This window comes from Bison bison, unplaced genomic scaffold (assembly GCF_000754665.1).
Source record: "Bison bison bison isolate TAMUID 2011002044 unplaced genomic scaffold, Bison_UMD1.0 scf7180017863957, whole genome shotgun sequence".
NCBI lineage: Eukaryota > Metazoa > Chordata > Mammalia > Artiodactyla > Bovidae > Bison > Bison bison.
In genome coordinates this window covers 2,329,449-2,342,775 of record NW_011494529.1, presented here as the reverse complement: position 1 = coordinate 2,342,775, position 13,327 = coordinate 2,329,449, and the positions used below count along the sequence as shown (strand labels likewise).

The following is a 13,327-nucleotide window of genomic DNA, read 5'->3' as shown; positions in this document are numbered from 1 at the left end:
TAGCTTCCTGTACAATAAACAAGTCTTAGTTTAGCATTATTGAAAGCAGGCTTTCTTTAACAAAATCAGACAAGAAAAATGGCTGAGAGATCACAGCCTGTGGCTGGCAAGACCAATAACTGACACCTGGGTGCAGGGTGTCACCTTTGTCAGAAGAAACCGGTATCCCCATGCCATGAAGAATGGCCCTACAGTAGTCTTCTAGGGGCCCAAGGACAGAGTCATGCTTACTTGAAGTCACACAACTAGTCAGTGGAAAAAATAGGACTCGGTCCTGGGTCCCTTGGACACTGAATACTCAGCCTCATCAGCTGACAGAAGTTTTCAAACATCCAACTATAAGAATAGCAGGGTAACTGGTCTCTAGAAGGATACTGAAGTCTAAAGATCCAACTGCCCGGGAGCAGGTACCATATTTGTTGTACTCATATTCCCAGAGCCTAGTGTTATCAAGCACACAGTAGGATGCTCAACACTTGTTAAATAAGTGAAGTACTCCCAAATGAGGTATACTAACATCAGAAACCAGGAGTGGACTCCAAGGCCTTGTCCATTTCCATTGGATCAGAAGGAGGCAGGGGAGGCTACCTGGCTTCTGGCTGATTTGCCAAGGACAATTCATTTGGGCTAAACAGTGGGCTTTCGCTCATCCACACAAGAGCAGGAAGCCAAAAATGACTAACTGGATTAATGACCCAGCAGAGATAGCATCTCCTCCAGAGAGAAGTCAAGATGTTGACCGCAACTCCTGCAGTGCTAGTTGGCAGCATCCTCTTCAGGGGCTGATGGAGTATGAAGGAGTGGAGAGTGGGGGCAGAGGCCTCCCTGTGTTTGCCTGTTTCTGCTTTCTGTGTGTGAAATGTCCTGAAATAACCCACCTTGCCTGGAGAAGAAAGCAAAGTGTCACACCCAGTTCTGGATTCCACATTAACAACCTCCTTCCGCGGTGTTCAACTTTGCCCTTGAGGCCTTTTGTTTAACTTTTTAATTTGAAAAACAGATTCTGCTGCGTCACAGTCTGTTCCGCCCTCCCCACCCCCCACCGCAGCACCCTCTCTTTTTTTTTGGTTAAAGTAAAATGCAGCTATCTCAAACAGACTTGCATTTCCTTTTGTTTCTGAAATATGCATCCTGCCCTTTTAGTAAAAAGTGCATATAAAAGCCATTTTAAAATTCATTATTTACATTAGAATGTTTGATGTTAACTAAAGAAACTGAGCCTTCATCAACCATGTTTTAGGCATCCTTATGACCAAATTTTGAAAAATAGCCTCGGTTTCCTAATTGCTCTCCCCCTCAGATAGGAAAGGAAAGAGACTGCCACCGTCAAAGGTACCGAGTGCCATTTCAGGCTTCCTGCTTGCGATGAAGCCGGATAGATGTTGTTTATGGTTCATAAAACCTGACTACTGAGAGTATTCCAGAATCCTGGCAGAATGGGATTCGAACTTTCATGGAGCTGTAAATTAAGGGGCGGGAAGTGTGATAAAACTCCTTAGAAAAAAGTGGGGGTGGGGGGCGAGGGGGAGTCATGCTGCAATGGTTAAATGAAATTTTATAAGCACATTCAGTGTGGAGCTGTTTTGCATTACATGAGTTGAATACCTTAGAGACGCCACATCTGCAGGCACTTTATTAAATCCTTAGTCAGCACTTTCCAACCTGATGAGATTACTTCTTCATTTGACTGGAGAAGAGGAAAGCTGAGCTCTGGTCGTGGACTGCAGATTTCTTTTGATGTTTCACCTTGAACACTGAGAGAGGACAATCAGCCCCACTTCCAGCCCCCTCCTCACCACCTTAGCACATCCCAAACTGTAGAAACTGTGAATGCAGCAGTAATTTCCCTTAACTCTAGCTTCTGTGGGAGTGTGGATTTGTGGACCTCCCAAACTATAGCTGAGAGTTCCCAAGGGAAAAAAAAAGAAAAAATAGATCAAAGCTCTGTGTTTACTTCCTTAATGTAAATGTATCAAGATAACATCATCCGATATTGTATTGTAATATTGAAATTCACTGTAGATAAGGGACAGGGGTTCCTTTGTAGTCCATCTGGATACAGTGGGTTAGATTAAAGGGCTATAACATATGAAGGCAGAAACCATATGAAACCTAAGCTTGTGTTAGTAAATATCTGAAGACAATTTTTTGACTCTCCATCAATGAATTTTGTTTAATGTGGCAACATTTTCCCAGTGATTTGCTCCTCAACCCCAACAATTTAACAATCTCAGATTTCTTTCATATTTTTCTTGTACAACCCGACAAGAAAATGCCCAGAATTATTCATCAAGTAATGTTTTGAAACTTGCACTGCTTGAATTATAGATTTTGTAAGAGAATATCACAAGAGAAAAATGGGCTTTTACAAACATTATCTTGTCTATTGGACATTATTCATAGTTCATGGAAGTTTTTAAAAATCGAGTGGCTTAGACATGTGCAACTATCACACTCATAATGGAATTAAGGAAGGTCTTCAGCTACAAACTGGTCATGAGAACATTTGATGAAATGAATGGGTTCTATTTTTTAGTATTATAGTTGCTTATCTGCCATCACTATGAATAAATGGTTTAATCAAGGAGCCCTCATTCAAAAGGGAAAAAAATTCCCTGTGTAGTTCCCCTAACCAGCTGACTTCCCATTCTGGAAAGCCTTGGTCAAGTATCTGGGTTAATTGTCATGAAGATTAGTGTAATGTTGAAATAAGGACTAATGGTCAAATTACAGGAGTGAAAAAGTTTAAGAATAGGTTTTGGTTTGGGCCTGAAAGGGTTAATTAAGTTTTTTTCACGGCTTATTAAAGACCCCCAACCCAGGCCTTCAGGAGTCATATTGACACCCCACCCCAGGGCAACTCTCTCCTCTGGTGACATGTTGCTGGTCAGAGCACAATAGTCTTCTGTGTCTGCAAATCATTGCTAAAATCATCTCAAGGAAAAAAAAAAAAAAAGTTTGAAAGCTTTAACGTTAGACAAAAGCCCAAGAGCTGCACTGCGCAGCTCAAAAACCCAGAGTCAGCAACTTCTATTGATTAAAAACTAACCTTTAAAGTAACTCTGAGAGTGTGTGGTTAGCATTTAAATTTAAACATGTCATGAGTTGATTTGTGTTACTGAATACCAACTCAGAAGGAGTAACATTCACATCGCATTTTTTTTCTAATTCCCTTAAGCAGCTAAAGTATTTCATGAAATGTCAATAGGGCAAAAAGAAAAGGAGGGGGGGACAGCCAATGCTGGGCCTGTAGTTTTCTTTCCCATGCAAATATTCACACACACACCCCCCCAAAAGAAAAGTGTGGAGAGTGAAACACAATAATTAGTCCTTTGTCTAACTTTCCCAAGTGCCAGAGAAAGACAGATTAATTAAATACACAACAGTGTTGGTTTTTGGAGTGGGGGTCTCGCTTGCTGGGTAGGTCATAAATTAGGCAGAATAAATACTTCAGTGTGTTTGCAGTGGGCCTGCTACGTCAGAGCCACTGGAAGGTTGGTGGGAGGAGAGCAGAGGGTTTCTTGCTAATGATAGTCACGTCTGGGTCTGTCTGGTTGCTCTTAGCAACCAGACATGATGTAACACCAGGATGAACTTGAACTTGGGGGACTTGAAAAGAGAACAATAGACCAGAGCAATCAATAAAGCCTATTTCAGTGAAGGATTACAGAGCTGCTCTGGGGTAACCTTGTCGGCAAGGCACACACTGAATAGTAAGATGTGTGAAGAAACTTTTTTTTCCTTTGCTTTGCTTTTTAAGAGAAGTGTAGAGGCACTGCAGATTTTTGTAGTGCACTGAGGTTGTGTCCAGAAACTGTGGAATGGAAAACTGCTCCCCCTACTGACTCACTGGGTCTCAGGCGCTTGCTTCCAGAACTACGACGCAGCGTCAGGTTTAAAAAGTCTGGAATTTCACAACTGACTTAGAAAGTGTGAGAACAGACATTGTCAGCGTGACTTGCCGCATCCAAAGTTTGAGACTGTTGGGTTCCAGGGAGAACTCGGCTCTAACTCGGATCTGCGTCAGCTATGCGGGAGTCCAGCTAGAAATACGGTTTGGAGTCTGCCTCCCGGTTCCTCTCTTCCCCCCTCTTCTTTCTTTTGTCCAGTTCGATTTAGGCCCTGTGTATTTGCCAGGATGATTTCCTTTCAGGACACAAGAGGCTTTATTGTGCTCCTCAAAGCATGCGGTCAAAGAATAACATCTAAAAGTATACAGGATGAGTAGTTTTTCGGTTTAGACTTCAGGGTTTTTTTTTTTTCTTTTTTCCTTCAAGACCTCTGGACATCAAAAGTAGCTTGTGTGACCAGGAAATCTTATCCCAACCTCCATGTAGCTATCATTTTGCCATTTATCCTGAAATCAAATGAATCCTTGCTTTACCTAATTGAATCTCTTGGACACGGATGAGCCTTCATCTGACTGAATCAACCCAAATGCAATCCTTTCTGAAACTGTCAACTCAGAGGTTTCGGAAGCATTTAATTTTGCTTGAGGTTGATGATTTTTCTGTGAATAAATGTGGTGAATTTGGTAGGGTAGTTCTGGAGAAAAGTTGGCAAAAGCCATGTACTTTTTTATTTCACTTGAGAAACTGACTCTGATACTAAACCATAATTGGTCACTTTGTTTAGCTAACAGAGAAAGAAGTGCCGGCATGTAGAGTGACATATCACCAGACTGTTGCCCAAAGCTAATCACCTAAGGGCTCATGCAAGGAAAAGGCAACTGGTAACTGGGTCCAGCAGTTAGATGCAAGGCTGTAAATAAACGTCAGAGGAGCAAAAGCATGCATGAGCTGTGCAGGTGGCCTCCTTTTTTCCTTTGGACACTATGGTAAAATCTGTGATACCAATTGATGATTATATGTCATTTTTTTAAATTTTATTTTAGAAATACTGAGCTGAGAGGAGCATTTTACATTGTAAAATCTACCTCATGCACATCTAAGGAGACTGAGTAGAAGAGAGATGCTATGACTTGTCCAGAATCACCCAGGACTCTTGGTGTAGCGCTTGTCCTACCTGAGCTCCATTCACTCTTCTCTCGCTTTTGATCCTCTGTGCCTGTTACAAGAACATTGTAATAGCATCTCATTGAAAAGGAGATGCTGTGAGATTCATCAGAGAAGACATCCATGATGATATAAAACCTCTCCCTTCACCCATTCTCCATTCATTCCACTCTTCTTTGTTTGGAAGCCTGTATTCCAGGCACTGAGCTAGGCGCTGAGGGTTCAATCAAAAACCAGGTGATAGAGCTTCCTGCTCTGCTACAGCTGCCCTCGCCAGATTGGAACCTCCATACCATGCATGTGCTTCAAGTAGACATAAATACTTGGTTGTGCAAGTTACACTCAGAACATGAGCAGCCCCCTACAAAGACACTGAGTGTTGTTTCAGAAGAGTAAGATCAGGTTCAGAGTCTTAAGGTTTACTGTTAGTCATTCCTTTACTTTTACCAGTGAAAACCCCCCTTTATCCCTAACATCGATCTTGATTTCACCAGTGGAAAGGCCACCGTTAAAATGTGTTCTTTTCCAAATTGTAGCTCTAATTGCACTTTTCCTCTTGTCTTCCAGTCCTGGTACCTGGGATAAAAGTCGCAGCGTCCCACCATCCACCAGACAGACCACCTGACCCCTTCTCAACTCTGTAACATGGACGCATCCTCAACCCAGCGCGGTTACAACTTCACTGTCACTGGAAGGGGAAAATCAAATCAACTTGTACATGGAAACAGCAAGCATTATGGTCCAACAGCAAAGGCCATAACCTTTTGGGATTTTTTTTTTAATACTTTAGGAACTGTTGTAATTTTCTCATATGGTGCTGGAAATGGTTGGGCTTTGTAACATCTGAAGTGTTTCCGTGGTTGCGTGAGCATTAGGCAGTGTGGCTAGAGAGGATCTACCCTTGCTCACTGACTTCCTGTCGTAACACACTTTCTTTACGGAGCCCGGCTGTTTCACAGTATTTCATGAATTTACCCACACCGGTGTGAGCCTCTTTGAGCAATCAGGAGGCACTTGGAGAACTAAATCTTTTGTAGTAGCTGAGATCTGCAATATATATAACTTACGGGACAGTCAAAGGGCAATGTTTTTCTGTAACATATTGGAAAAAGAAATCGCAGTTATGTTCCTTTTTTGTTCTTTCTTTTAGTTTGGCTTGGTTCAGCAGTCAGCCGTTAACTAGGTAACATGGCCCGGAAGGACAGTGAACCCACTCGCGTTGCAGAATAATCCCGAAAATGGCAAACTACTACTACTGCTATTCAGTTTTTTAAAAGTTTTGAAATGCTGCACTTACATTTAAAAAAAAAAAAAAAAAAACATTTTTTCAACAATTTCAACAATGACACAAATTCACGTGGTAATGGGGAAGATGGTCTGTTTTGACAGAAACTGACAGGAATCAATCAAAACAATCGAATTTTGAATTGAGTAAAGTGCAATTTCATTGGATAGCTAAATATCTTTGTAAGATAGAGATTGTTGAAAATTCTATTTTTGTTTTTCAAGTCCTTCCACCCCAGGACTCTAAATTATTGGGGTAAAAAACAGCCTTGCAAGAAAAAGGGGAGCTATTTTTGCTTTTTATGTTTTTTATTGTTAAACTTGTATCCCTTTAAAAACTGAAGGAAAATTTAAAAAAAAAAAACAAAAAAACAAATCTAATGGTGCTTTTACCACAATATGTTAACTACATTAAATGCTAATTAATTATTTTCTGTTATCAAAGCACATAACTAAAATAAAATCATGGTATCTGTTAATTTTATAAGCTAGAAGTCACTAGAATGGATTATGCCAATTCTGAAAATTTTTACATGTATCTGGCATCATAGGATTTATCAGTTATCAGACACTTCATTGTTCCAGAGATTGTCCAGAAAATTTAAAGACCTTTGCGCCCTGAACTGGGCTATGGGAAAATAATTTTAATAATAATAATGAAACCAATACTGAGACAAATGCTGGTGCCCATTCAGATCAAGGGTACTTGTTAGGGAAAAAAAAGTTTGCACCCCCAAATGTCCTGTATCTTATGTAAAAAAAAAAAATACAAAAAACAAACAAAAAAATAACAAAAAAAAAGTGCAAGTGATTTTTCTACCAGACAGCGAAGCACCCCTTTGCTTCCCATGCAACTTCAAGAAGGTTTCCTATACTATACATATATATACGTTCTGGTTGGCGAGCCCTGCTGATCAGAGAAAGTCTCTGCATGTTCTAGTGTTAGTAACTAATTTTTATATAGTTAATGTAGGATAAAGTAGAGTGCATTAAGACACAATATTGTAATCCCTACTCTAGGCACTTGCCTTTAAACGATGTTTTTCAGCCCTTCAGAAGGGTTCTACTACTGTCCTATACAATCAAGTAACTGAAATTCTTGGGAAGACACTTTGCTCCTCATCTTTCCCCCCCGAAACAATGTTGTTTTGTTTTGTTTTTTTTCCTTAATTTGCACGAAAACAAAAATTCCATATCAATGTGCCTTGCCCTGGATAGCGATTATTTGTGGAATTGTTGCACATGCTCCTCTATTGAAAGGGGTTTTTCCCTAGTCAAGCATTTGGAGACACTTTTTGTAAATGTGACTTTTATGTCAGCCATTGTCAGTTTCAACATCTAGAACTAAATAGAGAGTTAGTTGTCCCGCAGATAGGAGTAGTCTTTATCGTCCTATGTGGTCAGTGGCAGTGCTATTCTGAGATCTGTAGATGACTAGAATATCAGTATTTTGGATGTTGCTGCATTTTACAATTTATTTGGAGTCTTCCTTTATTTCCCCCCCCCACCCCGCCCCCAGATATATGAAAATATGCAATACCTGCTTATATCGTGTAGAAAAGCTTAGCAATGATTAATTTTTCTTTTATTTTTTTTATTTGACCAAAGTCGGTGCTGCACTTGACGCAGTGTGTTTTAGGTGTCTGTCTTTGTACTTTTTTTGTGATTTTTGAATGCACGTGCGCAGGAAGGGCTCCTCTTAGAGAAGCAGTCAAACTGTGAAGCACTAAGCTGACCCTGCTTCAAGCAATTTTGTTTTTACAACTGTTCCTTTCACAAGCAAGCCTTAAAAAAAAAAAAAGACAACTTCCCTTTTCTTCAGCTCCCACACCCCATTTTTCTTAGCAGACTGCAGTCAATCCACATTCAATACAAAGTATATAATGCCCATTTTTATATGCACGTTTTTAAACTTCCAAGTTCTGAAAATTGTTTACTGGTTATCTCTATTTAAGGAAAAAAAAATAAAATAAAACATTTTGGATTTTCATATGTGTCTGATAAGTGGTTGAATAGTCGTTTGGCGCTGTCGTATGGTGTGATTGTCAGTATATGGTGTCACTTCCTCTAGCCAGCCAGCATACTTTGCCTTCCCCTATAGCACTTAGCTGGGCATTACTTTATTATGACATATGTGCACTAAAAAAAGAAAAAAGAAAAAAAAAGAAAAAAAATAGCAGCTTTCAGTGCTTCACAGTGAAGGGAAAAAAGCCTAGACAAACATTTTGTCAGAACCTTGCGATAAGCCAAGGTATTACCAGTAAATTGGTTGTATATACAATAAAATTGCACCCTTTTTTTAAAACAAAACAAACTAAGCAATAGTTTGGGCAGTTTTAGTTGTTTTTAGTGAGCATGTTGTAGTCATGACTGCAAAGAGAGAGATTAACTGCCCACTCAGAAGATATGTAATTTGTATTGTTGTATAGTTTTATTGATTACACTGATTTATTCTACCCTATTTTATAATGCAGGACTTTTGTAATGTTGTTTAAATGAGGAAAAATTTCTGTCAAATTAGCCTAGTGAAATTTCTGATTGTTCATTATAAAGGCAGCGTTCATAGAATGGCTTTTCTTTCTTTCCCGCCCCCGTCTCCCTTTGGGAACTGGATTTAAGTTTAAAACTTTCCTGTTTCCTTTTTTTTTTTTTTTGTAAGTATTTAAATACAGTTTTGTTTGTTTTTTCTTTCAATGGTATAGCATATTCCTGTGCTTGAGAAGTATAGGTCTACTGAAAAACCATTGTAAATGGACGTTACAGGTATGCTGTGTTTTTGAAGGTATTCTGTTGTATTAAGTTTGTTGAAGCTAAAATTAGGGAACTCTGAACAGATTTGCAGGAAAAAAAATGTTTTAAAGGCTTTAAAACATTAGGGAGGCAGTCTAGGGTGATAACGAACAGGGGTTAAGTATTAAACACACTAAGTTATATTTTTGTTCATGTTTCATTGTCCAGAAAGCAGCAGGAAACTGTAGTTTAGTTGTGATCAAGCAGGAAAAAAGAAACATCAACAATACGAGTGTTTAACCTTTTTAGACTCAAAGTCAAGCGAAGATGTTTGAGGAAGACGTTGCTACCTGGGGTGTGTAGACTGACAGACCGAGGGCCATCCACACTTGAAGGCCCAGCCCTTGATTCTGAGACACATTCGAATTTTTTCTCTCCCTTCAAATGGCATTAACAATATTGGCAAAGATAAGTCCCTCAAATAACTCTCCATTTTTTTCTTTGGGAACTGAAGTCAGAGGCACAAACACTAAATCATATCATTTTCCTATATCCTTTTTTTTTTTTTTTTTCCTTCTGGCCCATCTCCCTGCCACAAAAACGCTCCTTGTCTGACCGTTAATGGGCAGAGGCCCTCTTTCCAAAGCCCACTCTCTCCATCCCACACGTTCTTCTTTCCTTTGAGGTTTGACCTAGGTTTTCTGTTTCTTCACACCCTGGCATGACAGTTACTATGTCAGCTCCTCCCCGCCCCCACCCCACAGTCAGGCGTGGGCTACAGGCGGGCCAAGGTCCACTTCCCGAAGCGTGTATTCTTCACATTCTGACAGGTGAGCGTAAAGGAACCCAGACTTCCCAGAGTCACAGTATTCAGACAGCCCACTGGAAGATGCAAAACCCCGTCTCAAAAAGTTTGTCTTTCACTTTTCAAGTCCTTATCCTCACAGGCTTTGAATTCTGTAGTTACAGTGTCATAAAGTATTTACAAAATCTGCATTAAGACAAAAAATGTTTTCCTTTTGATTTTCTTTTTTTTTTTTTTGTGGGGAGGGGTTTCTAAGAATGTCATTTAATGTACATGGCATCATGTCTCTGGAAGTATCATTTTGTCCATAGCCGCAGTGGTCTCTCTCTTTCATTTTCTTTCTTTCCTTTTCTTCTTGTCTCTTTTTCCTGGTAGCAGGCCTCCATAGAACCAATTTAAAACACAACTGGCATGGTAATGTACGGAGAGCTTCAGTGGCACCTCACCACCCACCCTCCGAGACCTGTCCTAAGACTTCAGACAGTCTCAGAAAGCTGCACTGCCCCCAGCACAGCTTTCATTCAAATCAGCTTTTCCAAGGCCACTTTCGTCCTGAAGTCAATGCATGTATTTGCTGTTTGACAGTAAACCCGCTCTGCCTTCTCCACGTCCAAGGCTGTGCATTCGTCTAATTAGTGTCGTGTATGTTTTCCTTTTATTTTTTCCAATAAAAAAGCAGTGGGATGAAAATTGCTTTGATATATAGCAGGTAACATTGAAGCTATTCCATAGCACTTAAGTGTAGTGAATACTGTGTCACCAATCCTGAAATCAATTTAATGTTTAATGCAAATCCATTACATGGTGCTATTACAGGCTGACAAAATGATTTACACAAATGTGACAACTTGGGCTCAATTCACTCTGCTTTCCAACAGTGTAAACGCATAGCAGTGTTTATCTGCATGAGAACTATGCACTAATCTATCTGAAGAAAAAAACTATATCAACTTTGGTATCTACTTTCCGTTTACTTCAATCCTTGCCTTTTTGGTCATTGTTATAATGCCAGCTTTAGGACAGAAAGAATTATAAGAAAACCAGCATAATACCTGATATATTAAAATGTAGTGCCTGTGAAATCTGTATTATATTGCTCTTCTGAAGTAAGATTTTTCTACACCGGTAGCCTTCGCTGTCTGTCAGTCAGGACCTTCTGGTATAGGTGATGTAAAATAACCGTACAATATTAATGCATGCTATTCCATAATGCTTAGTGAACTGTATGAATATTACTCAAGATTATGTTAGTCTTTTTTTCTGACTTGGTTCTTGTCAGCTAGGTTTAAAGGTATTTCACTGAGAACGCAAATTCTGTCTTTTCTTGATTTCGGCAGTTTTCAGTATTTTGGAGGTATACATTTACTTAAATTCAGTATTACTTGTGTTTTTGTTTTCGTTTTTGTTTTTTGTTTTCTTTTTCCTAGGGGACAAGCATGGGTGTTTGATTTCAGAAATCAGTCCCTGGCAAGACTTTTGTCTCAAAACAACCATTTGAATTTCAAGAACTCTGCTCTGAAGACACTGAGGATATTTCAAAATGAGGGACATTTCCCTTCACCCTCGACTGAAGCTTTGCCGATACTGAAGCATTTTCTTAATGGACAATGTTCAGCCAGGTACCCATGCTTGATCCGTCTTCACACCAGACTTCCTCGTATTAAAAGAAAAAAAAAAAAGAAAAAAAAATCTTTACAGAATCACGTGGCTATTTAGTTTCATGCACAGTTGCAATATTTTCTTCAAAAATAAAACTCTGTACAAACTTTGGGCCCGATTCATAAGAAAAAGAAATTGGCTATTAACACGGGATTTTTTTAAATATAACTTTTTTCTTTTTTGGTCTAAATTTGAAATGACTTGCTTCCCAAATGAAATCTTTTATCTCATTTTTTTTTCCCCTAAGCCAGCATTGATCTGCCTTTTTATTTTTTATTCCCCTTTTATAATCTGTTAGGGGGATGGGGAAATGGAGAGCAGATTTCAGCAATGCTCAGAAAGATAAGAGGGGACCACCTACCCTTGAGCATGGTAACAAGGGAGGCAGCAGCATGTAGGGGCAGGACTTTGCCTGAGTGCCAGACATCATGAGTTTCCACATGAGCATCACATTTCCTGATGCTATTCAATTAAAAAAACACAATTTCCAAAGTGTGTCTGGACCACAAGAGTATATGGTGGAAGTGCCACCGTGAATCCAGCCCTACGCCGTCACAGTGGAGAGTACCCCCCAGGGTGCTCGATGTGAACTTGTGTCTCTCCGAGGTGGTTTCTAGGACAAATGGTGTCCAATGAATGGGGCTATTTTTCTTGCTGTTTTTATGCTCAGCTTCTCACAATGACAGAAGATTTTTTCCCTTTTTGATTCTATTTGTGTTATTTTTATTTTTCAAATTTTTTTTAGTAATAGTCTATAATTTAGCACTGTTTTTTCAAACATCTCAGCCGAAGGTCACAAGGCCACTGGCTACGTTGGGATGGAGGCCTAAAGAGTGCACTTTCTCCCTAGTTTCCGACTGCCTTTCTGCACTGCGAAGGCATTTGGTAGCGTCACTGCTGAGGTACTGGCTTGACCTAGAGCTGGAGGTTTATCAGATTCTAGGAGGTCCTCTAGGTAGACTTTCAAAGGCAAATACACGACCCCCCTCCTCTGCAGCCCTGACCTCTTACCAGAACAAAGTTCACTGAGGGCTTGTCCCACCACCCTTGGAAATCTGTCTGCTCAAGATACCTCCATTTTTGTTTTTTGGGTTTTTTTTGTTTGTTTGTTTTCATTTCAAATTGTGGGAGAAGGGGATTAAACACTTCCAATGATAAGAGATCTGTTGTGAAACTGAACACCCCGTGTTAATAAGTTAGTTTGACATTTGTTTTTTATGAGCCGGGCCCCCTGTGCCTCTAGTATACTTGTATTGACTCTCATAGTTACCCTTTTAGTTTGACTGTGTTCTGTGAAAATTTGTAATTGGTTGAGAATCACTGTGGGCGTCCATTCTTATTCAACTAAATCTCCACAGGTTTTTGAGCTGGTGTGGATTAGTTTAACTCTTGTATTCAACCATTAGTGCTACCACCGTCTCACATTACAATACAATTACTGGAAGCAAGTACTGCATTTCCTATGCAACAAAAAAGGAAAATAAAAAATTGCTAATGCTATGGAAGCTGTGTCATCATTTGCTTTAAATCACACCTGGAAGGTGACATTTGAGTGATAGTTATGGGTGTGGATCAGAGTTTCCCCTAAAGACAGCCAGTATTTGCACCCGTCGCTTGCATCATCCTTGACAGATGTCAGGCACCCTCCACAGGGTTCTCATGAGCCATGTTGGCTTTTTTACCTATTTGTGTGTGTGTGTGTGTACTCAGTCACTCAGTTGTGTTATTTACCTTTATGTCTTGTCTTTGCCATTGGACTGAAAGCTTCTTGGAGGCAGGGATAATATCTTATTCTCTGCATCCCTGGATCTTAGCACATCCAGTGTACCTAGAA

General features: G+C 39.8%; 1 protein-coding gene across 6 annotated transcripts in view; it reads left to right on the top strand.

The window, feature by feature from the left end:
- The window catches only part of NFIA (nuclear factor I/A), a 406,342-nt gene extending 393,349 nt beyond the window's left edge, over positions 1-12,993 (top strand). For all 6 annotated transcript variants that reach the window (XM_010833919.1, XM_010833915.1, XM_010833920.1 and 3 more), the window contains one exon: positions 5,583-12,993. In XM_010833919.1, coding sequence (XP_010832221.1) covers positions 5,583-5,600 — 18 coding nt within the window. In that variant the 3' untranslated portion in view covers positions 5,601-12,993. The remainder of the gene's footprint in view (positions 1-5,582) is intronic.
- Positions 12,994-13,327: the final 334 nt, after the last annotated feature.